Source organism: Equus quagga, chromosome 9 (assembly GCF_021613505.1).
Source record: "Equus quagga isolate Etosha38 chromosome 9, UCLA_HA_Equagga_1.0, whole genome shotgun sequence".
In the NCBI taxonomy this organism is placed as follows: Eukaryota; Metazoa; Chordata; class Mammalia; order Perissodactyla; family Equidae; genus Equus; species Equus quagga.
This window is the reverse complement of record NC_060275.1, coordinates 58,539,186-58,566,503: the sequence shown is the minus strand read 5'-3', so window position 1 is coordinate 58,566,503 and position 27,318 is coordinate 58,539,186. Positions and strand designations below refer to the sequence as shown.

At 42.9% G+C, this 27,318-nt stretch overlaps 1 protein-coding gene across 4 annotated transcripts in view; it reads right to left on the bottom strand.

Moving 5' to 3' along the window:
• PIEZO2 (piezo type mechanosensitive ion channel component 2) overlaps positions 1-27,318 on the bottom strand; it is a 418,746-nt gene that overhangs the window by 19,984 nt on the left and 371,444 nt on the right. For all 4 annotated transcript variants that reach the window (XR_006889979.1, XM_046670819.1, XM_046670820.1 and 1 more), the window contains 10 exons: positions 25,848-25,907; positions 21,826-21,992; positions 21,018-21,184; positions 11,646-12,017; positions 11,009-11,267; positions 7,738-7,920; positions 4,383-4,635; positions 3,270-3,402; positions 2,553-2,700; positions 2,249-2,463 (listed from right to left, as the gene is read on the bottom strand). Coding sequence is in view for 3 of the 4 variants with exons in the window: in XM_046670819.1 (XP_046526775.1) it covers positions 2,249-2,463; positions 2,553-2,700; positions 3,270-3,402; positions 4,383-4,635; positions 7,738-7,920; positions 11,009-11,267; positions 11,646-12,017; positions 21,018-21,184; positions 21,826-21,992; positions 25,848-25,907 (1,957 nt within the window). In the remaining variant the exon portion in view is untranslated. The remainder of the gene's footprint in view (positions 1-2,248; positions 2,464-2,552; positions 2,701-3,269; positions 3,403-4,382; positions 4,636-7,737; positions 7,921-11,008; positions 11,268-11,645; positions 12,018-21,017; positions 21,185-21,825; positions 21,993-25,847; positions 25,908-27,318) is intronic.

Genomic DNA, 27,318 nt, shown 5'->3' with positions numbered 1-27,318 from the left:
TAATTTGTCATAGAAGCAATAGGAAACTGACACAAGCAGGAAAAGCAAAGCTATCTGGTGATTTGACCTTACTAGAGTGACTCTCCGTGGCTTCGCTATCACCATATTTCTGGAAGCACTGGTCTCTGTGGGGCTCCCTTGTCAGGACATGGCAAAGATCCATGCTCTGGGGCTGGGAGTCCTCTTCTGCGATTGGAGTAATCACACCCTTTTCACACTGCACAATGAAATTGCAGGCTCTGTCACTTTAAAAAACCTGCTTGGAAGCAAGTGCGAGACACTTCCCATTGGTGAGGGGGTAGTATACAGTAGGGCCAAGAGGCCTGGGATTGGGATCTGGCCTCACCAATAATTAGCTGAGTGACTTTGGAAAGATCACTCTTCTTTATGGGTTTCACCTATCTCAATCTGTACAATTAGACAGTAGGCTGAGAAAGCTTTTAAGGTCTCTTTCTTCTCTGAAATTAAGAGTTTCTACGAAGGCTGGTGGAGAATGGCTATTTGATGCTTTTAAATAATCAACTTTCATCATCCAGCTACCAAGGGTGTTGAACTTGGTTTATTTCTCTGAGTTGAGACGTAGCTATAATTACATAACTATAAAGAAAATTATACTTACTCTATTTTAAAGACTAACAAATAACATTCTCATGAACAAATTTTAATATTTTAACAAACAGCTTGTCTTAATCTGAATTATTTTTATCGTCTGAGGTATGTTTACTCTCCCAATATAAAGTGTAAAACAGCAGACTACTGGGCTCTTAGGGATCTTCTGAGTAACAATCCTTTATTTAGTTGGTTCTACTTTAGACTCAGGAAAAAATATCCTAATTCGATTTTTCCTTTTAAAATATCTTGCACTGCCACCATTGATTATTTCAAAGCAATTCTTATACTAAAATCAGAAAGTTGGAGCCTCAACAGTCAGGTGAGAACAGACATTTAGCTCCAGCCATTGTTAGAAAAGATGTGGATTTCCTCGTTAGGAATTACATTTGAGTTGGTTTATGAGCCACATAAGTAAAATCTATTTTCCCTACTTTCTATTCACACTTCCAAAAATGGTGTTAGCCAGCCTGATCGACATGTTATTCATAAAGCTTGTCTATGAACGACTCGAGCTATGGTAAAAGGATCAGATTAATGTTAAACATGAAGAGTTTTTAATAACATGTTTATTACAATGACCATTCCCCTGACATCATATGGGTACTTCCACCCTCCCCTTTGCAGACCTTACCCTCACACCTAACAGCCATCTCTGGTCTCTGCAGTCTCCCTTGTTTCTCTGCTATCAACTGTCCCTTTCATTGGCTCCTGCATTAACACAAACTTGGTCCCAAGTACCGTCTTGGGGGGAGGCACGGGGTGGGAAGAAATGCCATCTGGCCTGAGCTCTAAAGAGTGAGGAGGAAGAAGCACTATGGTTTGGAGAGGAGAGGAGGGGAGGGAACAGTCTGGCTTTGAGGTGCAGGAGGACACGGCCCATTCGGAACTGAAGAGGCTCAAGGTCACGGAGAGAAAGATGGCAGCCACCTCAAGGATCTTACCAGCCATTTCCCTTCTGAACTTCAGGCTGCAGGCTGCTCTTTTTAAATCCTCCCTCCTTTCACCCCCCGACCCATTTGAACCGGCAGCGATAGCTGTGTTAACGGCAGCAGAGTCCTGGAGTCACGGACTTCCCTCCCTGTGTGTCGAGACCAGACCAGGCCCGGAGCTTGCCAAATGCTGTTAAATGTAACCCTCAGAGCCACCTTCTGTGGCACACACTATTATCATTTGTCCCCCACCATCCCTCTATATTTTCTTCTACCAGTTAAACAGTCTCCATGTTTTCATCCACTTCTCATATGACATAGTTTCACGACATCTAATCCTCTTAATAATGCTCCTAAGGCCATGCTCCAATTCATCTCTGAATCTCCTAAGATGTGGAGACAGTCCAACATGCACACCTAGGTCTGCTCTGATCATCAGGGCTGTCACCTCTCTTATTCTGAAAACCCTACTTCTAAAAATGCATATCAGAATGCAATGAAAATATTTTTGAGGACTCAGTTCACATTTTGGATTCACAGTGAATTTAATATGAATTGGAACCTCTCCCTTTTCCTACCTGCAGTGCTGCTCTGCCACACCCCTGCGTGGACTGGCGATTTCGCTGTGCCAAAGCGCCTGGGGTGATTACCTTATGAAACAGATTTGCATCAGAGTGGGCCCCTGCCTCCAGTGCTGAAGATCTTACCTCTCAGTCACGCCAGGCAAGATGAAGAACATCCAGAAGTGAATCCCAAACACAAGGATGACCTGGAAAATGACCTTTCCCAATACAGTCTTCCTGAGGTACAGTGCTCGGTCCACCACCATGGTTCCAAACTGAATGAGGACCATCACCAAAAATGGCCCAGGGACCTGGTCCTCGGACAGCGAAGAGGTGATGTCTGCAGCTGCTGAGTGTTTCTGGAAGGAGACAACAGGTTCAGGCCCGAGTGGCATTTCACAGCCCAGCATCACTCTTGGATGTGTGGTGGCCTTCACCCCCAACCTACCCCAAAGGCCCAGAAGCCAAAGACAATGATGACGAAGTCGACAGTGTCGGCCAGGAACATGAGCACATACACATCGGTCACGGCGCTGTAGTCGGGGTGGATGAGGTTGTAGAAGAATTGTCTGATGGGCACATATATTTGCAGAGTCCTGCAAAACAGACACCCCCACTCACTTGCTTCGGCGGGGGCAGGATGGGAGGAATGACAGATGCTGCCAGCCAGTGCCTTCGATTCCCATTCTTCGTCTGCTGCCTGTCTGCGTCCCTGACACCTGGGGTAACCTGTGCATTTTTCTGGAGACTGGCTGTGTGACATTGGACAAACCAATTCCCTGCCATGGGCCTCAATTTCCCCTCTCTAGGATGAGAGTTTATTTCTAAGGCCCTTCCGACTTTGACATCGAATTCCTCTCTGTCCAGTTAGGCTTTACCATGATAATGCCTGGAATTACACAATGTGAGCCCTTGAAATTATTTACCTTGTTCAAACAAAAAAGTGTATTTATAAATGCAATGGATGTAAAAATGAATCATACTTACTGAAAAATGATTTTTAAAAACAATATAATAATGGGTCATTTTATTCTGCCTTAGCAGATGATATCTGTGATATGAGGAGTCACTTCTATGCTCTTTGCCTCTGGTTTACGTGAAATAATTACACCAATTCCCCAGCCCAAAAGTAAAATACAGGACCCAAGTGTTTTCACACACTCACTTCTTTATAGTAAATGCTTTTGCTTTGATTAAATGTTCTTGAAGCTTTTCCATATAAAGCTCCCTTTTGCTTTTTTGCTTAATGCTCAAAACACTGCTTCCTTTTTGACTGCTGTTTCGGGTGCTTGTGCTGCCTAGAAATAAAAAGAAACCAAGATGGGCTGTGAGTTATGGGTTTGTTGACACGAATATCGCAGAAGCCCCTGGAGCCCACAAAGCAGAGGGACGGCTTGAAACTGTTTTAGCGGGTGAGCGTGCACAGATGCTGAAGATGGACACTGAGGATTCGGAACCTATCATCTTGTCTCTATGGCCATAGTAAAACTCATCTGTGGGTTTGTACACGCCATGCTGGCTCTTTCCTGGGTTACGTAATCTTTGTCCCAGGAAGAAAGACATTACAAGAACAGCTTTTATAGCGCTACACAGGGTCCCAGGTCGCAGGTTTTCCAGATTGGGTCCACGACCACTTTTGTCATGTCCTAAATTCTCTAACTGTGAAACAAATATGAGATGACCTGCTGGTGTCTGCCTGGAAAGTGTATTCTGAAGATGAATACGCAAGCATTTGGAAAGGTTCAGACAGGAGCACTATAAATGCAAAAGACACTTACTCCACGGTGGAAACTGTAAGGCATGTCTGCTTTCTGATTGTACTCACTGTTTAGTAAGAAATTAGTCACTAGCTGAGGAACTGACTAGAGAGTTTGGCTAAAAGTTCCCATCAACTAAATCAAAATCGATTTTTGAAACAAATTGTGATTTACAGCACTCTGGACATGCCCAGCAGAATCTCCGGATATGATTCTAAATCTATCATGCGCCCAACACTTACTAGGAACAAGTCAGTGTACTGGCCAGTTTCACAATTGTCTGAAATCCTCGTCCTGGGGAGGAATCAGGCATTTTGAGCAATGATGTGACTGCGCGAGGTCACACGCACAGCTGAGCCAGGATTTGAAATTGGGTCTGTTTGATTTCAAAGCTCTTTTTTTCACATCACAATCTCTTTCTCTTTGTAGCACCCAACAAACTCCCCTGCTCAGACTCACTGGCACCAGCAAAAGGAGACAGTGTGGGGGGTTATTCCAGCCCAGGGATCACGTGACGCTACCTCTTTTGGACCTGTTTGAAGAAAAGCTGGATCTCTGGGATATCTGGGAGCTGCTGGCGGAGCGCTTCCTACGCACGGCTGCCGGCTGCTCGGGGAAGGACACGTGCACGGACTCCACCGATGCTGCCAGGTTGATGGATTTCAGAGAATCGGAGGAAGCTCTTCTGCCGTGACTGAGGGAGAGCTCGTCATCTGACTCTTCCTTGTCTAGGCCACTGTCGGTGACGTCATCTTCATCCCATAAACCGTGGCACTGAGAAAGTGGGAAGGGACAGCTCAGACTGCGTTTCAGGTGAGGGATCGGTATTCCACCCTCCAATATCTCACCCAAGACACTGTCCCCCAAGGTTGGAGAACCAAATGTAAAACAGGATAGCTGATAACTCTGTATTGTATAACTGAAATGTGCTAAAAGAGCAGAACTTAAATCTTCTCACCAAAGGAAAAAATAAGATACACGGGTGAGCTAATGGATGTGTTAATTAAGTAGCTGGGGGGAATCCTTTCAAATGAAAATGTTTATCAAATCCCCAGGATGCACACCATAGATATCTTACAATTTGTCAATTACACCTCAACAAAGCTGAAATTGAAAAAAAATATATTAGAAACCAGGGCACGGGAAGGGATTCTAAAACAGCTTATTATCCATAATTTTATGATGTCCCAGGAGAGTGCAGACAGGTGGGTACAGATGACAAGAGTTTAGCTCATTAACTGAGATGGAGACAGATGATGTTTCTTCCTTGAGCCAAAGCACCTTCCAGAACACATCTCTCTGTGCTTACAACCAGCATTTGAAGTATCAAGTTGAAGTATCAATAAGTGAATTTAGCCCCACCACCCCGTGTTAGTCAAATACCTACTGGAGTAATGGTGCTATCCCTCCCCCAGGCTGTAAAGCAAGATGGGGGTCCTTGAATCATCCATGGCTGACTCAGAAGCAAAGCTGCAAATACTTTACTCAAAAAGAGTTGGCCCCCACATTAGACAGATTATGATGCACTCTGCAGAGCCTGGAGTTTGCTTCAGGGAAATGGGGTAAAAGGGGCCGATAAAGAGGGGAGGAGTGACAGTAGAAGAGGAGGCTGAGAACCAGGGACCTTGCTGGGGTGAGATGCTACCTGGACCACAAGTCACCTTTATGATGACCTTGCTGCTGTTGCACGAGGCTCCCCAAAGAGCTCGCTGCCTCCTGAGTGCTCAGACCGCGAGGCTATGCGTTTCCTCCCCAGGACCTCAGCCAGTCTGCCCTCTGACACTTACTTCAGAGGATTAGAGCTCCAGGCCAATTTGCCAAAAGTTAGTTGGTCAAAAACCAACTCACAGAATAATCAATTCATCAAAAGACAAAGTCACCTAATTTACAGATTATCCTTCAATATTAATTTACAGATATATTATTTTTAAACATTCAATGAACATATTCTCATAACAAACATTTTAGATTTTCATAATGGGATTTTTCAATTTATATTGATTTCTTTCAAATCATTTTAAAAGTTTTCTCTTTTGCCAACATTTGAACATACTTAGATTCTTTTACTGCTTAGTAGCATGTTATTTGTTTGTGAATTCTTCCAATTATTTATAAAATTTATAGCAATTCATACTAAATAAGAAAGCTTTAACCACTTTTGAAATTTCCTCATAGTTTTAATTGTTTGGTTTTCAGAGCAGCATTGTTTAATAGGGTTATTTTTTCAAGAGCTGTAGAGTGGTTTTGTCTTCTTATGAAAAGATTTATCATCCCAAAAAGTATTTTTCATATCATCAGTCAAAATTTCAGCATAATGGTACCTCAAATATATTCACCATATATATGAAATTTTCAAAGAAGAAATAAGAGTAAGTATTTTAATACGAAACATGAAAATTTTGTTTATCGTATGCTTTCAATATAAAATTATAGCTGTTAAACCATTTAAATGTTAATGAAAAAATAGCAAAATGCCTAAAGGTTTATACAAATTTTTTAAACGACATGAAAAAGGATACAAAAGTTGCAAGAGAAGTTTTGAAGTGCCCAAATTATACCATCATGCCCTTTTCTATTTTTATGGAGGTATAATTGATACCTCAGTCATACCTCATTACTATTATACTGTCATGTCTTAAGTGCTGAAATTTAAAAGTTTAATTTCTAGAACTAAAAACATGAGGTTAATACATTTATTAACATACTTATAATGAGAATTAGTAAACTGGATAAATTCAGTAATTTATCAGAAGAACTGGAAAATGTAGGCAAGTTCAATTTTGGCTAACTGGTTTCCTTGCATAACATACCTTTGCAAACTTACCACAGCCCAGTGACCCAGGCAAGGCTCCCCCTGAATGGAGGGTTAGGGGCTTGGGCATTTTGCAAGGTGATACAAGAGGCACAGTGAAGATCTTGACAAAGGTGTACACAGATGAAACCCACTTTGAAATAGCCCCTGAGCAGGACTGAAGTTGTACACACAGTTACATAGACATGCATGCATGTGTGTGTGCATTAAACCAGGCCAAACTTGATGTAAAAAGAACTAATAAAGATACTACTTGATCACACGAATTGAAAATATTTTATAAAAGGAGACAAGGTTGAAATAAGAGAAGGAAAGGAAGGTGGTGACAATAGGCACATCAGTCTATACGATGTATGCTGTGCAGTGAGTTCTCACTTTTAGAGCTGAGTGGCATATTTACAAGCTTAGCTTATAACTCACAGTGCAGGAGAAGAAACCCCCCCCCCCCCACACACACTGCTCAGGAGGATGACGAGGGCTCCTGAGCCTGAGACGGGTCATCCTGCAGACAGGTGTTTCCAGAGCATGTAATGAACGGCTTTGTCAACAGTAAGCTTGCAGGAGCACAGCCCTGGCCTCCCCGGACCACTCAATGTATGGTCCCTCAGTAAAGCTAATGGTTTCATGACAAGAAATACCAATCAAAGCAATTCTACCAAACGAAGATGAGGAGAGGGTGGAATGGAGATGAAAGACACTATAATTCACCCCACACTGCAGCTCTCTGATGCTCTGGCTTAAACCAGGAGTAGAATTTGGCACGTCAGGCATTAATATACTGCACACCATCCAGGTAATTCCATAAATGTGGATTAATTATGATATGTTCAACTCGGGTAGAGATACGGGGAAATTTTCTCCCAGATTTATTACAAGTTTTATTATTGAGCACACAGTGTATGAGAAAATGTCCACAGAACTGTCTGTTAAAAAAAGAAACAGCACAAAAGTGGACGCCATACACTGGCTGCACAGCCATCACCAATCCTGGTGTGCAGGCTCTCCAGGGACCAGCCAGGGGCCGCAGGGGTCACCGTGTGCTGCCTAATGCTAACGTGCAGTACCTTCAGAATCGATCGATGGAAGAACAGAGCCAGGAGCTGAATGAGGTCGTAAAGGACATAACCTTCTTTCTTTTCCACTCCTATGATATTAGGCGGGTGGTAAGGTTTGTCTTTGTTCAATTCCACGTGCTTGTTCCAGGGAAAGAACCCAAACTGGAAGAAATACTTGACCACAATTGCCACCTACACATGGAAGATAGAAATTAAAAAGAAAATTACTCCTTTTAAGAATAGTTATATATGAGAAACAATGATATAGAAAATTAAGAAAAAGATCATTTCACAGTTTTGATGATAGGAACATACACAATTACGTGGAGTAATAACGTTATCATTCGCACGGACCACTGACTTCAGCACGAGCGCCTCATCCTCCTCTCACAGGAGCCTTCCACTGGGGGGGATCAGGGCCAGCGGGCCACTCAGGACTCTGCTCAAATGATTTCCTCTATTCTTGAGGAGTCGGCTAACTTACATTGATTTAATTAGATATTTGTATAATTATTCAGCTATGAAAATATGGTATTTAGGACAAACTGGAACAGAAGGATGCTTCTATTTTCCACAGTGCTTTAATTTGTAATCTTTATAAGCATATCACACAGTTTTGATGTACAGAGTTTTCTCTTTCCTCCAGTCTCTTTCTTCTCACCACTTTATTGCTCACTGGAAGTTCTCCTCAAGAAGAAATAAAGGTAAATGAAACACACTGGCCAGCTGTGCTGGTAGCTGGTTCAGGGTTTAAGTGTTGTAGAGCGGTGGTACGCCGAGACAGAGGGAACGTGGCAGAATTGGTGAGTCTCACTGAAGCACACCTCTGACGGCGAGATCATCAGGAGTTAACTGCAATATACACAATTCATCAACAAGAACACTTTCAAAAGTCCTCTCTTGAACTGTGGGCTCCCTTTAGCTCTTCTCTCTCTTCTCTTTTTCTTGACCAAGCTTCTGCAAAGAACAGCGCCGTGTTTCTTATCTTGGTGAAGGGCATCCCCACATGAGGGAGGCCAGAGCTGACACCTGGAGATGGTCCTCGCCTCTCCCCCCTCTGTCACACCCCAGCTGGTTTTAGTCAGTTACTAAAACTCTTCTCATCTACTCACTCCTCTTCAACCTCACTGCCTTCAAGTTCAGACCTTATCATTTCTCACCCAGATGGTTAAAATAGTGTCCTGGCTGGTCTCCGTGCCTCCACTTTCATTCTGTATAAAACTTGGTAAAGCACAAACCTGATGGAGTCACGCCCCTGTTCCAATCTTTCAACACCAGGGGATAACGTGCTGACAGAAGCCCTGTGGACAGTCCCGAGCTCCTCCTGCTACGCTCGCCACACACAGCCTGCCTTCCAGCCATCATGAGCCGCCTGTCATTCTTGGCACATGCCAGGTTGTCTTGCGCCTTTGTTTCTTTGCAGTGACTGGAGTCACTGCTCTTTGTCCTTTGGTGAACTTACACTCATCCTTCAAGACTCAGTTCTAAGTGCTTCCACTGAGAAGTCACTGTGATAACCTCTCCACCCCACCCAGGCTGCGTAGGGCACAGCATCCGTCCTAACTCTCGTACTGTCTCTAATGCAGTTTTATATTGTACCGACGACAATTCTTTGTTTACATCGTATCTGTTTGCCACATTAGTCTGTGAGCCATTGTGAAATAGAAACATCTTTTTTTAACTTATCTTTGGATTCTCTTGCCTAGCTTAGTTCTTGGGTTTTGGCACATCATCCAAGTTGTAGAGTGAATTAACGTCAACTTAATTTCCTACTCCTTCCCTCCTCAGTGTGACAGAGAAAATGGAGACCCCCAATTTAACTTAACCAGGAAGGTTTTACTTTTAAGATGAAAGCTGTACATAAGCAGCTCTTGTTTCCTTTTTGCTCCTCCTTCCCTCCTAGGAAGACACTCCCTCATACAGAGGTGGTAGAGAATGTACCAAAATAGGAGTCATGTGTCCTGGGTCACGAAGTGATGTAATAGAAGTAATATTGAAGATTAAGTAATTTGGCAAGATTGTGATGGACAGGCTAATTAAAGTAATAGATATACTTTTGGCTTTACGTCTTTTTTTTCTTTTAGTGAGGAATATTGGCCCTGAGCTAACATCTGTTGCTAATCTTCCTCTTTTTGCTAGAGGAAGATTGTTGCTGAGCTAACATCTGTGTCAGTCTTCCTCTATTTTATGTGGGACGCTGCCACAATGTGGCTTGATGAGTGGGGCTAGGTCTGTCCCTGGGATCTGAACCTGCAAACCCTGGACCACCAAAACGGAGTGTGTGAACTTAACCACTACGCCACCGGGCTGGTCCCTACATCTTTTATTTTTATTATGCAAATAAGACACAATATTAGTACTTTAAACTGAGTACTTTTAAGATGGTTTAACATATAACTTTATTTTAATTTCACTGTTGAATTCTTTATAAAGATTTATCATTTACAAAATTTCTACACTCTGGCTGCACATCCACCACGGATACTATCCTTTAAGAAGCAATTACAGTACCACTGGAAGGGACCATTTTCCCTTATGAGCCCGGTAAAAAGATTCGCCATCTTCACAAACCTGAGAACACAAAGCACCATGATAAGCCAGGACGCCAAGTCTCAGAGCTCTCTATTAGTCCCAGTTGATGGCTGTGGTGGGAATTCGTGATCTTCCATGCATTTAACAGGGCAGGGGAGAAAAGCAGGTCCACATCGTTGGGTGGAGTGCCTCTTGTCCCCTCACACATAAGAAAATGGGCTGGCAACTTCCCCTTTCTGTCATTCAGGTTGTTAAGTGGGTGCTTACATGACTGGGTTTTGATGTGTGGAAACTGGCTCTTAGGTTTAAAAATGGAAAATACACGTATTGCATCAAACTGTATTCTAAGTGCTTCCTGTATTGTTTAAGTCAGCGTCCATTCACTGAACACCCACTGGCACCAGGCATGAGCTTGTTTCTGTGTAACACTTGTTATCTTAATGGTTAATGTCATAGGGCTTCAAAAGCCTACCTTTATCACTCGCCCGTTGGGTAACTTTGGGCCAATTAATTAATCTCACTAAAGCCATTTCCTCATCTGTTAAACAGAATATTAGCACCTATCTTGTGTGAGGTATGAAACGTGAAAAGACATATACATTTACCAGCACGAGATAACCATCAGTTATACTCATTTGTCTGAGAGTAGCCATCCAGCTGACTGCTCTGTGTGAAAGTGGGAGATGGGCAGGCCCACCTAGACAGACTTCCCAAGGCGATTTGCAGGAAGGTTCAGGGCGAAGCCTACCTCTGTGTAGACAATGGCCATCATCCAGAACCGCTTGCTGGGCCTGGGGACAGACAGCATGGCCCAGAGGAAGATCAGGATGGGAAGCACGAGGGTGATCATGGAGGCAGAGACCATGTGGTTGAGGATGATGACGAAATAGCACACCATTTCCGAGCGGGCCACCAGGGTGTTGTACATGGCGTAGAAGAGCAGCAAGAACCGCGGCTGGCCAACGTAGAATTTCTCCGACTCCTCCAGCTCATCGTCATGGAACATCCTGTTAGAATAAACAACATGATAATAACTTTATCTTTAATTTCTCCAAAAGACTGATATCCATTTTGCATTATCCTTCCTGTCCTGCCCCCTCTTCCAAGGTCTCCAGATTTCTTGCGGCGACAACCTCACATCACACGCGTATAGAAAGAAACGAGAGCACACCCTTTTAGTGACAGGTTTTGCTAGTTCTAGCATGCACTGATGGAGGCAGTGAGATCGGTTTTGCCCCTGCAGTCGAGGCGTCCCGGGAATCGTGTCCGAGCGCCTTAGCGTGCAGGAGGCTTTCTCGGGCGAGGTCCCTGCGCAGCAGCACCGCGCGCCACTGAGGCGCTGCCTCCAGGGCTCCCTCCCGGGCCAGCGCGCCCCGCTCGCTCACTTGTTCAGCAGCAGCTCGCTGGCCGTCAGCTCGTGAGTCAGCGGGGGTAAGATGCTAGACTCCAGCCTGTCGGAGCGGCTGTCGTCGGGGCTGACCGCCATGTGGTTCCGGCCTGCAGAGCCGTCGGGCGAGTCCAAGGACAGGCGCTCCAGGCTGACGGCCTTGCTGTACGACGGCGGGGCCTCCTCGTCGCCATCCTCGCCATCCTCTGGGGCCTCCAAACCCGCCTCGTCAGGGTCGCCGACCCCCGCCTCCTCAGCTTCCCCGGCCTCCTCGTCCCCCTCGGCCTCCTCGTCCTGCTCGGTCTCCACCTCCTCGATGGTTTCCGTGGTCCCCTGGCGCGAGGACAGAATGGTGCACTGGGTGGGCTCGCTGTCAGAAAAAAGAGGCGGGCACAGACCCTCGTCTTAGCATCAGCTCCTCGAATCCTCCCGGATTCCCAAGACACTTTCTCAGCACTCCCAAATAAAAACATCAAGGCACGTGAGAAAACGAAATACCCCATTTCCCCCACTGCATTCCATCTGCTTTGCTCCTTCAGGATATTCACGTGTGGTCTGCAGAAACCGCAAACGCAAAAGCTGACAGGGCACATACACGGTTGAAAACCAGAGCAAGTCACGTGGCTCACAAGTTGCTAAACCCACCTATGCAGAGAGGATTTGAAAATCATATCAAGATTCACAGCCATAGGTTCTAGGGTTTATTTCCAAATCAAGACACAGCATAGCATACCTACCGTTTTCTATACATTGTAAAGAAGGGCGCATATGGGTCTGCAGGTGTTGGCCAAGATGTATTCTACTTTCAACTCTACACAGTGGACCCGCCCAGACCCGTAAAAGGATGGCAGGAATGACAGGATATTGGCTAAGCTAAACAGCTGTGTGCTGTATGAAGAAATGGCATCCTTCTTCACTATCTGGCCCTCCTCCCTGTTCTTCCATCCTCTGCCTTTTTCTTACTGCTGCTATGACATGTGACTGAATTTTCACCATCTCTCAGCCCCCAAACAACTCCCACTGAGTCCTTTGCTCTACATGTGGGAACACCTGCCAGGTTTTCCTCCCCATGTGCCTCTTCTGGGGCTGCCTGCTCCACCCTCAGGGTGCACGCCTGCGCTCTCTCCTCCCAACGCCTTCAGTTACTTTCTCCTCACTGAACCCCTCCTAGCGTTCATTTTCCATCAGCTTCTCTACTTATCTTCACTGTGTTGGGTGTCCTGTTCTTTTCTCCTGCATCTCTCCTCTCCTTCTTTTAGTCCTCATCTTCTAACATCTCCTGCCAGGTTTGTGCAGGAAAAGTTAGAAATGAAAACACAGCAGCCACAGCAGTGAAATTCACGTCATTCCTCTTATGACTGCCCACCCCAGAGACATCCAGCCTGAAGGGGAGAGGGAATCTGGTGGATGTAGGGCCATAATTGGTTAGATTCTGAAATTTGTACTGTTATCTGAATGACATAGACTGAGCAGCTAGGGTCCTTGAACAGAGAGATTCTCAAATGCATATTGTACCTGTTTTTCTTGTCATGGACACTGGTGTAAACATATCAGTGAAGGCATGAATGAATAAAAGGGCCTTGGCTGAACCCTGTGACTAAAGAACTAGATTTGCATGAGCCCTTGGCCCCTGCTCTGCGATGTAATACTCCCAGGGCTTTAGCCCTAACTGAGCACATCACATGGAAGGTTCCTGGAATGCCAAGCCAATCTGGCTCTTTGCCAAGACTTACCTCAATCAGACACAGCCTCCTAAGAAGGCCACGAAATTGACGGGTCACCCCAGGGAATTTTCAGACCACTGGAGCCAACCCCATACCAAGTCTTATGTCCAGTTGGACTATAGCCAATGACAGACATGCTCTCTATGGCTTTGGATTTGGTCTGGCCCTGAAGGCATTCAACAAATCCTGGTACTTTCAGGAATCAACAAAGTGGAATGGCACAGCATGTGCCTGCCAGAGGACATCTTCGATGGCCAAGGCACTCCCATCAATGCCAGGCTGCAGTGTCCTGCAGCACTGTATTAACATATATATCCGCCAGCAAAAAGAAGTTGACACCTTGCTAATTTGCCAAAATTGAAATCAGCTTTGGATCGGGTTATTTTGGCGTCAGGATAAGCACAATGTAGTTGATGCTCTGTGCCTCTGCTGACCATTCAAAGGCAATTCAAAAAAGAGCTTTTGGATATTATGCAAATAATTTCATTTCTCAATGATTACTGTTTTATGGTAGGATTCAATGAGAACACTTAAGCCCAAAGTAATCTTTTCCAAACAAAACAAGTTATGGTCTCCAAAGGTGACGCATTTACTGCATGATAATATTCTTTAGAAAAACCAATGGTAAAATATATTCTGATTTTTATGTCAGTTATGCACTTAAAATGTGGACAGATTTATTCCGTATCAACTGAAAATGACTACATAGGGCAGATTTTCGGATTTTTCCTACTGCATGTCTCTTCTGATGAACTCCCGAGAAAAAGGTTTCCACCTTTCCTGACACATTTCCCCCTCTGAGGACTGCCCGCAGGAGCTCCCCATCAAGGAGGAATCGTGCTCATCTCTCTGAAAGCAGAACGTGTGAAATACTTACAAAATGGAGGACAATGTTTGTAGTAAGGAGTTTTAAGAAACTCTTAACAGACAAAGACCAGAGAGCAGTTAGTTTAATGGAATGCCATCTTGGGACCGACCAGTTATGTCCCAGAAGGAGCGGTGGTTATGCTTTCATTAGTCATGCAAATTCTTAAAACAAAAACCAAAAACATCACAAGAACTTATATTTGCAATGACATGAAGGGGGAAAAGGTGATAAAATTACAGAACAAAGCATGCACAAGTTAAGCACCTGGACGCTAAACTGCCACTGTCAGCTGATGAGGAGGACACATCCATGCTGAACATTTTACGGAGCCTAGGTCGAGCACGCTCACTTGTTTTAGGAACAGTGTCTGGTCCATCTAAATCATCAAGGGTAGACTGCCTTGAGAACAGCATGGTTGCTTCGGTGTAGCAGCTAGCAGCGCAAACAGTTACAGAGACACAGTGTTAAATGCCAGTGGTACATCAGTTTACACATGGATCGACTGACCAACACACTGCCATGCAGCAGACCACACACGACACCAACACCACTGACGATGACCACCACAGCGGGGCTCAAGGACAGGAAAGGACCTGTTTGGCAGGACAATGAAACACAACAGTACTGGATTTTTAAGAATACATTGGCTAGTGGTAAATTATGAAGTGTCACTCTATGGGTGGGACAGGGACATAGAATAATTATAAGTCCCAACATTTCTCCCACAGAGCAGAATGCATATCTTTATAACTTTGCAACTGAGGTGTTTTTTTAATTAGAGACAATATATCTTATATGGACCTTCCAATCCTGAGTTCACTGAGAGCATTTTGTAACCAAATTGTTAAGCAGAAATCTCTGCCCATGTAAAACTGATATAAAAGATTTCAATTTTGTGTTTTTTTTTTTTAAACACAATCTCCAAAATGAGAGAGGGAAGCTCAGGAATGACCACAGCAAACTGAATTTTCCACCCCATTTTCTGAGTGATATTCAGTTAAGCCAAACTAGATGCCTTGCACGTAGAAGAGATGCCGGTTTGATATGCAACTGGATATAAACCAACATCAAAAAAAAGAAATAAAATGGCACAAAGAAAACAACAAAGGATGTCTAGCAATGGCAGGGACGTTTTGTCTGTTAACTCTTCATTTTGCCTAACGCATTTTTTCTTCTGGATCATGCTTTAGGTCTTGGCAGATGTCATTCGGGCGAGAACCCATTGGCTAAGATCCCCAGCTCCTGTTACCCAATGGAGCAACAGCTGGGGAGGGAAAGATGGCCAAATCAGGACTGAGATGCTACTGCGTGAGGCTACTAACGAGAAGAAGCAAAGAGAATTATGGCATGGGCGTGATTTCAGTTCAGACATCTAGTCTAACCCCAAAGAGCCTCTGAGGGCAGCTACTGGAATACTAATCTTCCAACCTGAGTGCTAGTGACCTGGCTGACCCAGGGGAACAGGCTCTTGGGATACAGAACAGATTCCTGGTGACACTGTTGGCTGAACATCATCATCAAGCGACCACACTAGGAGGCCTACTGCATGCTAACCTGCACCGCCAGATGCCCTCAGGCGGTAGCTATGAGGCCCGGATGGAATGGGAACCATTCAGGAGGTAACATCCTCTTGGGGTGGGGAGTAGGGACTCTGAGTCACTCACTCATAGAACCAGTTAAAGGGCTCTTCAGCTTCCAAGGGATTTAGCTCAAAGCCCCCCCCCCCCCCACCCACCCACACACACCGTGTGCTAGGAGGGCCATACTGCTGTGCATGTCAAGGGCAGGGCAATGAGGAAAGTGAGCATGTAAGCAATCAGATGGTTTCTAATAAGGGCATGGAGACTGACTTTGTAAGAAGGCCCTAACTCCTTTGGATAGGACCCAACGAAGAGTCCCAATTTTATCATCTTTGAGATAAGGGAACTGGATCTTTGAGTTTCTGTATTAATTTCCTATTTTTCGAGGTGCGACCCCGTGGCCTTTTAGGAGTGTGCAGGCAGAAAGATACTATGCGCCCTCTCCTGCCTCACTGCTCAGGTTTTCTCAAGGGAACCCTGGTTCTAATCCTGATGTTCTATTTATCTTGCTAATTCTTGGGGAGAGTTCTCCTGTCGCATCAGTCCACCTTTAGACCCCAGACAGTCCCACACAATTGGGTTATTTACAGTGTGACCCATTTGTCAGCCAAGCCAGGACAGTTTTAAAAGTGAAAGGGACAAGGAGGAACTTTACAAGAACAGGCCCAGGTGCCAAGCCTAAAGGGATGGACAGTGGTTGTCACCTCACTAACCAGGTCTGCACTTGGAGCTACCACAGGGGCAAAGAGCAGCCTGCAGGTGACATTTCTCAAATGATAATCACTCCCTTCTCATGTAGGAATGCTCCTTAGAATGTCACCAATGTTTCTTGCAGCAAACTAATTTGTTTTCTGGGAAGATAGATGATATCTGATTTCATAAAACAACCATTAAAAAACAAAGTGCTATTTTGCATCTGGATTTGAAGGAAATTGTGACTATTCCAAAAGGTTAAAGCGAAGACAAATTCACTTGGTAGGCTCCCACCCCAACCTTGTCTACTGTATGCCCAAAGGTAAAAATGGGTGACATGGATGCCAGAGCAGGAGCTGTGGCAGGTGGGATGGCTCCACCCAGGGTGGGTCCTTGGCGACGGGGGTGGGGCTACACTGAGCATGAGAGTCCCCACTGGAAGAGGACACTAGACCCTGCCCAATGACACAGGTGTCTGAGAGAGAGCTTCCACACTCGGAATCCCTTCTAGGAAGATAACTGTCTTTGCAGCCATCAGCCTGGCTTCCTTAGACTGCAGTGTAGACAAATAATTGCAGATTTGAAAGTTTCCTAAAGCAAAGAAAACAGGAATGCAGCTCAGCCATTAAGAAAACGGCAAATGTGAGCTCATTTACTAACAACATGATGGACCTTATTGTGCCCCCACTTTCTTTAGGTTGAAAATAAAAAGTAAAAATACATTAAAAACTAATTTTAAAGGTACTAGTTTTCTACTAGCAAATTTACTGATTGACCATTTTTAAATTTCGACAGTCTTTGTTAAAAAGCAGTCAGTGGGTTTAACGCCTCTCCCTCACGATTTGTGACCATGGGAACGGTTTTATATTTGCCGTCTTGGGTCAGATTTAAAGGAGTTACTTGATTTTATTTTAACTAGTCTTTCTTCTTATTTTTTTTCCTCCTAAACTGTGATTTATAATATTTAGTTAGTTTCTTAATTGGACATATTTTCAATTGTTATGCAGTTAAAAGTTACTAATATAGGAACCATGTAAGTTTATTTTGTGGAAAATTTATTTTCAATTCACTTTCTGCTATTCTCTTGGATTCGTCTGATTCAGAGTTTGGATCCGCAGCTGCTATTCTCAAGCCAGGCCCATGGATAATATCCAGGAGGCCTGTGAAACCCTTGAAATGTTATGGGAAAAACCTGTATTTATGTGAACTTTTCCCCTTTGGGAGATAGTATATAGCTTTATGAAATCTCAAAAGTTCATGAAAAAATTTACCAACCACTGTTAGTGTTATTGCTAATTAATGAAGAAAGTTATTCCATCCATTCTCCTTTTTACTTGCCAAGCTGAGGGATCCAGCTAATAAAAAAAATCTCTGTATTATGAAACAAGGCAAAAAGAGAGGTAAAAAAATTCATTTGAAAAAATATAAATGACATTATAGGGCAGCATATTTTTTTGGAGAACAGATGCATACATGTGATAATGAAATTACACATTATGCATGTATATAATTGCATTCTTCAGTATGTGAGAGGAAATAATTCCAATTGAATACGAACATGACTTTCAGTCAACCAGAACTGTCCGGAAGCTTTTATTTTGGAGTTCAGAAAGAGGAAAACACAGTTTGCCTTACATCCTGTTCACATCGAATAAACGCAGAGCAGCGCTGTCCAAAGCTGAGTGCCGTGGGACACTGGTCCACGCCACGCAAAAACCAACACATCAATAAAAGATATTTATAAAGACATTACTTACAAAAAGATAGTTATTTATTAAAATAAATAAATATATCTTGGAAAATGTACATCTAGAGTATCTCAGTATTTTTCTCATCCTACCATTCTTCTCTGTTTTGAAAAATGGTTGTTTGGTCATGAATAGGTTATAAAGTGGATGGATTGGAAACTTTTAGATTCCCCGGTTCACGTTCATTCACCCTGTAACCAGGAAGCAGCATTAGTCAGCATCCTGAATACTCACTACATTCAGACAAATCTTGCCTCGCCTGCCCACCCCCAACCCCCCTGTGACTTCTGCACAGACGCCCGTGTGGTCTCTGTGTCTTGGGAAGGGAATAGCTACCATGAAATAACCTGCAATATGTAAGAGCCTGGGTAGAATGCGGTGCACATGGATTTTCAATTTTAGCATGAATATGAATTAAAGAGAAATTAATTCAGTTTAAATACATCGATCGATAGATATAGAGGGAATTGTTGCAACAAGAACAAATTTAAGAAGATTGGGAGCTTCCAATAAGTGTCCAAATAGGACACTTGCTATGGTTTGCAAAAAATGAAAATGAAATGTACACAATAATGACTTTTTGTCTCAGTGGAGTCTGTCAAAGGAGACTGAAGCTCCCCTTTCAAAACTGTGGACTGTGAGACTTTTCAGGAAGGCACACAAGGAGGTGTCATTGGTACCTGCCAATCAAAGGACGTAATATTAAATAGTCACTTTGTAACTTTGATATTACTGACGGTTTCAGAAATTAATATTTGAGAAATGTGCATATGTTGGGCAGAAGGAGAATGAGAAAGAAAGAGTTACTACCATGCCCATTGTTCTAGTAATTATTTCATTCTGGGGATTAAAAGCTTCTTGAACAGGATGTCAATTAGCAAACAAATGCTTTGACCTTGAAATGCTTAAGACTTTTGTCCTAAGTGTTTCTTCTGCTCATAAAAATATATAATAGCTATAATATATCTAATTCTTTAGAACTTATAAATAAGCAAAAACTATTCCCAAATTTAAGGGAAAATATAATGTCTTTTATTATCCCTCAAAAGACTTTAAAAGAATCAATATCTATTTTGGGGGGCTGGAGGGGATATATCCATGCAGAATTTTATCTGTACAAAAATCATATTTAAATCTATGTATGCATGAATACACATACTTTTTAAAAATAAAAATGAGGTTTTAGCATCCATTCTATTTTAAAACTTGAATTTTTCTAAAATATATATATGTATACAATGAATATCTTTCCTACCAATAAATATAGATCTGCGTCAATAAATAATTATTGAGTAGCAAAAGAAAGGCACAACTGGAGAAGCTCAAATACAGCAATTCAGCCAATAGCTAAAAATAGCACTTCAAGGTAAAACATTTCTTTACCCACATCTCCCTGTTCAGACTGCAATTTGAACTTCTAGTTATCTATTTTGGGTTTGGTATTGATAAAGTAGTCTCAGTTCCCTCCCTATTTCATCTTGGGACACATTCAGTATTTGTGAAGGGTGACTGTCCCCTAGGCCTTTGGTGCTTTGCTCTGCGTATGAAGTGTGACAGAGTAATCCAGAGCTTCCACACCAGCAGTCAAGACGCAGCCCATCTCTGCTGTCTTTCTCCAGTGGGGAATCCTAGCCCAGAGGTTCTTCCCAGGCTCAAACCACTTAGAGATGACTCATCTTTATGTGTCTATCCCGGAATTCAGCCCAGGGCCTGGCATGGAATAGATGCTTTTTAACATGTTTAATGAAAACAGAAACACATGACTGCCCTCAGTGATAAAATTCTTTATCTATAAAGATGGAAACAAGGTGTCATTCATCTAGCCTAGCTAATCTCCGTAAGATGAGACTTCTGCTTTACTCAGAAGCTAGCTCTGTGCGATCGACAGTAGCTTTCTACAACACTGTGAGCAAAGAATTCGGAAGGTTTTCTGGGATAGGCGGTAAGAAAAACAGGTCAATTCTCAAAGCTGGCCTGGAGTGCAGGAAGAGGCAATGAGAGGCAGCATACCGTGCTGGTTGAGAGCTTGGACTCTGAGCTGAACTATGTGGTTTTGAGTCTTGGGCCCGCTTTTATATACTTCTTTGCTGTGAGACTTTGGGAGAGTTACTTAACCTCTCTGTAACTGAACTTAGTCTTCTGTAAAACGGGGGTGATAATAGTATGTCTCTCATAGGGTCTTATAAAGATAAAGTGAGATAACCCTTGTACGGTGCTTAGTGCTGGCCCATGATGAATGATCAATGCACGGTGCCTGTTGTGAAACAAAGCAACTGGTCACACAACTCAGGGAAGATGGAAGCTGACAAAATCACTTCTCCAATGTTTATCATGAACCGTAAAGTAACAATTCTGAAAGGAAAAGATCAAGGATAGCAACAGATGGTAGATGATTCTAGTAGAGAAGATACTTGTGAAGGAGCATTTTTAAAAGGCATTACAGATGCCGCTCTGATACAAATAGTAATTTTGTGAAAGGGAAGGCTCATTCTTACTTGCCTCCAGCTTGGAAATCTCTATCCTGTGCCTGTGAATCATGTGGGCATTTCTAAGAGTTTACTATTAATTCCTGATTTAGGATCGAGGAGAGGACATACTCCTATTGCTTTGTTGTACACATGGAGACAGCCTGAGGAGGGTGGGCGTCCATGGAAGTTTTTGACTAACTTGCACCTCGTCCACTCATTGCTCATGTTGATGAAGTCCACCGCTTTTACTTTTGTCAAAAGCAAACCCATGGTTTAGAACGTGAAATACCTGGAGATACTGTCATGAGAATCTAAGCTATCCATCCTGTGGGCTGTCTGTGCACCTGAAGCAGCACCGGGACGGTCGTCGATGGTGTCCAGTCCAGACTCTCGGGAAAGGTTCATGATGTGGTTCTGATAGTACATGTGGATGCTCTCCCGAGTGGGAACGTTGCCCTGCGGAGAGGGAGACAGTGCCACAGTGCTTACTTGCCCATGCAGCCACCTGGCGTTTCTCAAGGCCGAGAACTCTCAGCCGTCATGCACACCTTGGATAAGGATTAAAACAAAGCTAGTGAAGTCGGGGATTGCTGTCACCTCATTGAATTAATGGTACCCAATATTACTGGGTCATGCTAAACAAGAAATCCCCTCTTATATGTAGATGATTTTGCTAAGTCATAGCAACTTTTCCAGAAATGAACCATTAAAGTACAATCTATAAACTACATATAACTATATTTTTTTGTTCTCCATATATCTTAATTTTTCTTATGAGAAGATTCAAATCAAACTTCCAGACCAAACAACACCATCCTTTATGAGACATGACAGTGTGTGCACCTGTAAACTCTGGGGAAGGGAGGGGATAGAATGAATAAACTGGACATTATCCCTAAACTCTGTGTGTTCGTGTAGTTTCTGATTATTTTAATTCTAAGCATGGAACAGATTTAACTATACAGAAGAGCAATGGGGTTATGCAAAGACTCTGGAAAGAAAAGGGTTTATTTTATCCAACCTGGAGTTCTGGATACTGACTTTTAAAACCTTTATAATGTGGAAAGAAGCAAAAAAAATTATACCAAGAGCGTTACCTTTTTAATTTCTCTGGTCAGCATGCATCTTTCAATTCTCAGAACTGTGGATATATCAATATGCTCCCTTGAAATGGAATTAAGCCAAGTTGTGAAACTATCCACCGTTGCCAGAAACAGGACCCAGGTAAATTTCAAAATATTAAATATCCTCTTGATGATATTATCTGGGAGGAAGAAAAGCAACAAGATTTCAAAGAAACAAAGTACCATCAATCATTTTGCTGCTGAGTGACACAGTGATGTTTTACCAAAGGCAGACCTGGCTGTGACCTGCTACAGGTGGGGCACATGACACTCAGCAAGACAGGCCATGGAGGACAGCTGCAGGACAGGAGGCTGTCGGCGGGTATTCCCACACACGCACTGGCAGCATCAAAACCAAACTAGGGTAGCATTTTTACCCTTTGGTCAAAACATCAGTCAGAACAGGTGCACATACACACAACAGGTTTGATTAAAAGCGGAGATTGCATTCATGGATGTTTCTGTTATTGACACAGGGATAGAAACAGTCTGCATCTATCCAGGTAACCGGGTCCTTTAATGCTTTTTCTGTAAGTTTCTTTAATAATTGTTGTTGGAAACAGTTCTGCTGATTCAGGAGGCCTTCAGTGTTTCCCACTGCAGCTGTGTTTCAGTTAAATCACCTTAAAGCTATTTTGTAAAGTACACGGATGAAGAGCGTATCTAAACCACTGTGTTATCTTCATCATTCTTATTTAATTGTACTGAGCTGTGCTAAGGACAAAATTCTACACATGGGATCAGTCCTCTCCAGCAGAAGCCATGAGATTCCTGATGTCCTGGGGTTCTCTTCCTTATCTGTGGCTGTGACTTGGGGAGCCCCTGAAAGCTGCTCAGCCCAGACTGCCACCACGTCCACAACGTCGTCTCCACACAGCACGCTCCTCTCTGGTGCCCACAGAAAATTCACCATGAGCTCCTCGATCACTGATGAGATCTGAGGAGGCTCCATAGCTATGGCCTAATTTATTTTAAGTCAGAATCAAAATAAAAGAGGGAAGATCCCATATTAACTGTCTGACCTAGTCATTCATTTGTGTAACCATTGGTTTCTCAACTGCTACACAAGGAATCCTTCAAGATGTGCCACCAAATTTCAATCAATGTGTAATTTTCTTATTTGGCACTTAAAAATTTCAGTTTTATTAACTATTTCAAAGATTGACTGCAATACAGTGAATACTTATGGAACATGACAATGAATTAAGAATTGCCTTACTGTTTATTAAAAAAGAGAAACAAATCACCACCAACACCACCAAGAAAGACAGCTCGTATCCTTCACTCTTCCCCTCACCAAAAAAGCAAAAGAAAACCAGATTCAAGTGTTATAGTAAAATCTTAATGAGTTTATGATTAATGATTATCGTTTGGAATCATTTAAAATCATTAATATACCATGGAGAAAAGGGCAAAATTCACTGGCATAAGCATTTACGATTGTGAGCAGGGCCTGACAGTAAATATTTTCAGCTATGCAGGCCACACTGTCTTTGTTACAACTACTCACGTTTGCTGTTGTGGTTGAAAACAGCCTGAGACAATGAATGAATTGTCTATGAATGGGCATGGCTGGGTTTCCAATAAAACTTTATTTATGGACACTGAAATTCGAATCTCATAATTTTCATATATCGTGAAATACTCTTCTTCTTTTGCCTTTTTTTCAGCCATTAAGAAATATAAAAGCCATCCTTAGATAACAAGCCTTATAAAGAACAGGTGGCAGACGGGATTAGGCCCAGCATGGTACAGCTTCCTGACCTCTGATCTGGTGTAATCAGATAGACCATTGACTGACTCTCCCCTGCTCTTTGCTAACCCTCCTTCTTTCTCTACTTTAGACACCACAGTGTGAATCAGAGTTTGACTTCGTAATGGGGAAAAAAAAATTATTTGTGAATTGAGGGGACTACAAGGAAGGCAGAATGTCTCTCAAGTTAAAGGTTTGCTCTTTTCAAAAGGAAAATCATTAAAGGGAAGTTTAGCTATGAATGGGATGGCCTCCAAACAGAGTCCAGATGGGTAAGGTACAGACAAAGAAGAGTTGAACAGTTCACCTACTGAAGGAACAGGAATCTTGGAGTTGCCAGCTGGTACCTGGAGAAGAAAGATGAGAATCTGCAAAAGGAGATGAGGGAACCATCTAGTGAGAAGGGTCCCTGAGCCTCCCGGCGGTGACCCCAGGCCCCCGGGGAAGCAGCTGGTGAGAGATCTGCTCAGGTGGGAGAGTGATGGCTGACTTTCCCTGTGAAGTTGTTTCCTGGCTGTGCTGTCACTACCCCATTGTCCCCCAAACCTCTGTAAAACTGTGTCACACCTAACAGTCACACATGAGGTGTACTTCAGGAAGTAGGGACACGAAAGAGTATCCTTTGTTGAGCAAAGAAGCCCGGGAAGGCAACAGCTGCTACACGAAGCCGGATGGAGTGAGGAGCTGCAGGTCCCACAGAAGAGCAACTCTGAGCAAGGGAGGACCACCTGAACTTCTCTTTTGACCCCACACCGCTGTTCTCGCTTCAATCTTGTGTAAGGTATGCATTTCCCACAGGAGTCTGGATAGACCCTCTAGCTGTTTTGTGCAGACATAAAAGGAAAGTTTGGCCCCTGGAGGCTGGAGGACTTGGAGTTACACTTATTAACAAATTTTAGTGGCATCTTGTATTTTTGACAACTTAATTGTTTTTCTCATATTCACAATTATTTTCTTATAGGTGGTAAAGATAAACACTTATCTCACAGTTTTGCTTATGGTGGTCTTGATGGTAAAACTAAAATCGCCGTGTTGGAGACACACATAACATGCACTTTGTTAACTTGGATGATCACAAACTCACAGGTGAAATTAGGATTTTATTTTAATTTATTTTTTAACCATAGAGGCAGTAGGGTCTAGTGGTTAACAGCATAGACTGTGGATTCAGACTCCTTGGGTTCAAATCCCAACTCTACCCCTTAGTGGTTGTGTAGACTTGGGAAAGTCAGCTAATATTCCTCGGCCTCAGTTTCTTATCTGTTAAATGGGGAGGAGGTTTTTGAGGGTGTTAAACAAGTTAATGAGCCTAAAGCTCTTGGAAAAGTACCTGGCCAAGAAGATGTGTCATTTAAAGTGTCAGCCACTATTATTGTATAAAACTTTGCAGCAATTATAGAATATCTGGCTCTGCATACATGTGAGTCAAATTATCTGGAAATGGAGGCCAGGTTTAAGAATTGTGCCACACATGGTGTTAGACAGCCTCATTTTGTGCCAGCAGATGGCTTCCTCGGAAGCACTGTGTCCAGAGCAAGAGCCCAAAAATCTTGCCTGCTGATAGATGATGGTCACAGGCGTTCGGACCCCAGGAGACAGAGGAGCCAGCATATCTGTGCAACTAGAGAGGCATTTAAGTTCATTCCATTTGGAAGCTTTTGTTTTGCCTTTGTTTTTTCCTGCATGGATAAGTCTTCCTCCCAACACATACTGCGTGAAGCCCAAAGGGCTCTGGGACAGGGCTGAGAGTGAGAAGACAGCGATTCTGTCCCCGGCTCCGTCACTTAGCCGCTGTGGGATCCTGAGCAAACTCACTGGGATTTGGTTTTCCCCTCATAAAATGAGGAGGTTGGCTCAAGCTTCTAAAGGACCTCTCACTTCCCCAACTGTACTTAGCTCTCATTTAACTCCTTCTTTCTGCTCTTTAAAATTAATTGTCAATATTTTTTGTGCCTTTCTTCTGAGGGCTTCCATGAGACATTTCTGATTTTCTCCCTAAAACCCCTTTTCATAGGTACTTGGATAAAGGAATTTACAAACCAACTCTAATCCCACAGTGAAGGTCAGATCTACTTGGGGGAGTCACCTGAAACCCCCCTAGAGAGGAGATTTCAAGGGACACTGATTATTTCGTGGTGGTCCAGAAACGGTATTTGATCATTCTTAGGCACCCTTCCACTACATGCCATCGGGCAAGTGTCATTGTCAAACAGCCCCAGTCGTATTTGTCCTCATTTGTTACCTGGGCCATCAGATTTCTTTTTGACTGGTTCATCCTCTCGATCTTCCCACTCCACAGGACCTGCCAAATGTGTTCAACAAACATGAGTTAGATCCTTTTAAGGTAAATTGAACACCAACACTACTCTCCTGGATTAAAAGAGATTTCATAATTAATCTAGGGCATTCTGCCTATTTAGGAGTTCCTGGGAGAAAGTTGTAAGAATTCATAGCTTTCAGATTATCTTTACTCTATTCTTGAACAAGAATCATGTACACTGGGGTGATAAGCTATAATCCGCTGGTCAGATCTTGTCACTTTCCTGTTGTTAAAGGGACCGTGAGTTCAGAATGGTTTTTATATTTTTAACAGTTAAAAAAAATCTAAAAAAGAATAACGTTTCGTACTTGTGAAAATCATACGAATTCAAATTTTAATGGAGGAGCAGAGCCACACCATTTGTTTACATATTGTCAGTGACTGCTTTCACCCAACGATGGCAGAGTTGAGTTGCAACACAGACTTATGGCCTGTAAAACTTAAAATATTTGCTATCTGGCCCTTTACAGGAAAAGTGTGCCAGCTCCTGATACAAACTATGAAATTTTAATTTTGAATAACTTGGGATAACCTTACAGATTTTAGTTTGTCACTCCCTAAAATGGCATCATAAAGTTTCATTTTATTTTTTAGCTTCTTATTTGAGGCTAAGGTTGTCATATCTAGCAAAGAAAAATTCAGGACACCCAATTAAATTTGAATTTAAGATAAACAACAAATAATTTTTTAGTATAAGTAAGTTCCATGCAATATGCCCACATTATACTTAAGCTAAAAAATTATTTGTTGTTTATCTAAAAAAGTCAAATTTAACTGGGCTTCTTGAAGTTATCTGGTAACACTATCTAAAACCATTCACAATCTGATTCCAGTTAATCTTCCCAGACTTATTTCCTGCTGTGCTATTTTCTACTCTGTCTCTCATCTGTCTTCACCAGCTAAGCTGAGCGACTCTTTGTTTTTCATACCTGGTCTTGCTTTCTTGGGCCAGGCTCTATTCAAATGCTATCTTTTTCATGAAGAATTGCACTCCTTTACACTCGTGGCTACCAGTAATCTTTTCTCTCTCTGGTCCCACGCTATTTCATCTTACTTTTCAAGTGGAACTTTGTAGTTTCCTTCATTAGAGATTTTTTTCCTTATACTTGTGTTCCCTACTGGTTAAGATAGAAGGGTCGAGAGCCAGGACGCCTGGTATGAATTTGAGGCCCACGGCTCACTGAATGGCTGTGTGACCTGAGGCAGTGGCTTCCCCCTGAGGAACCTCCTTTCCTCATCCCTGTAGGGCCAGGAGAATAAAATGCCCCTATGCTGTTGTGAGGATCAAATGAGTTCCCATACAGAGAGCGCTTACATCAGCGCCTGGCTCCTGGGAAGGACAGAATCTACGAGCTTCATCTGTCCACAAGAGACGGAGAAGAGCTGATGCCTT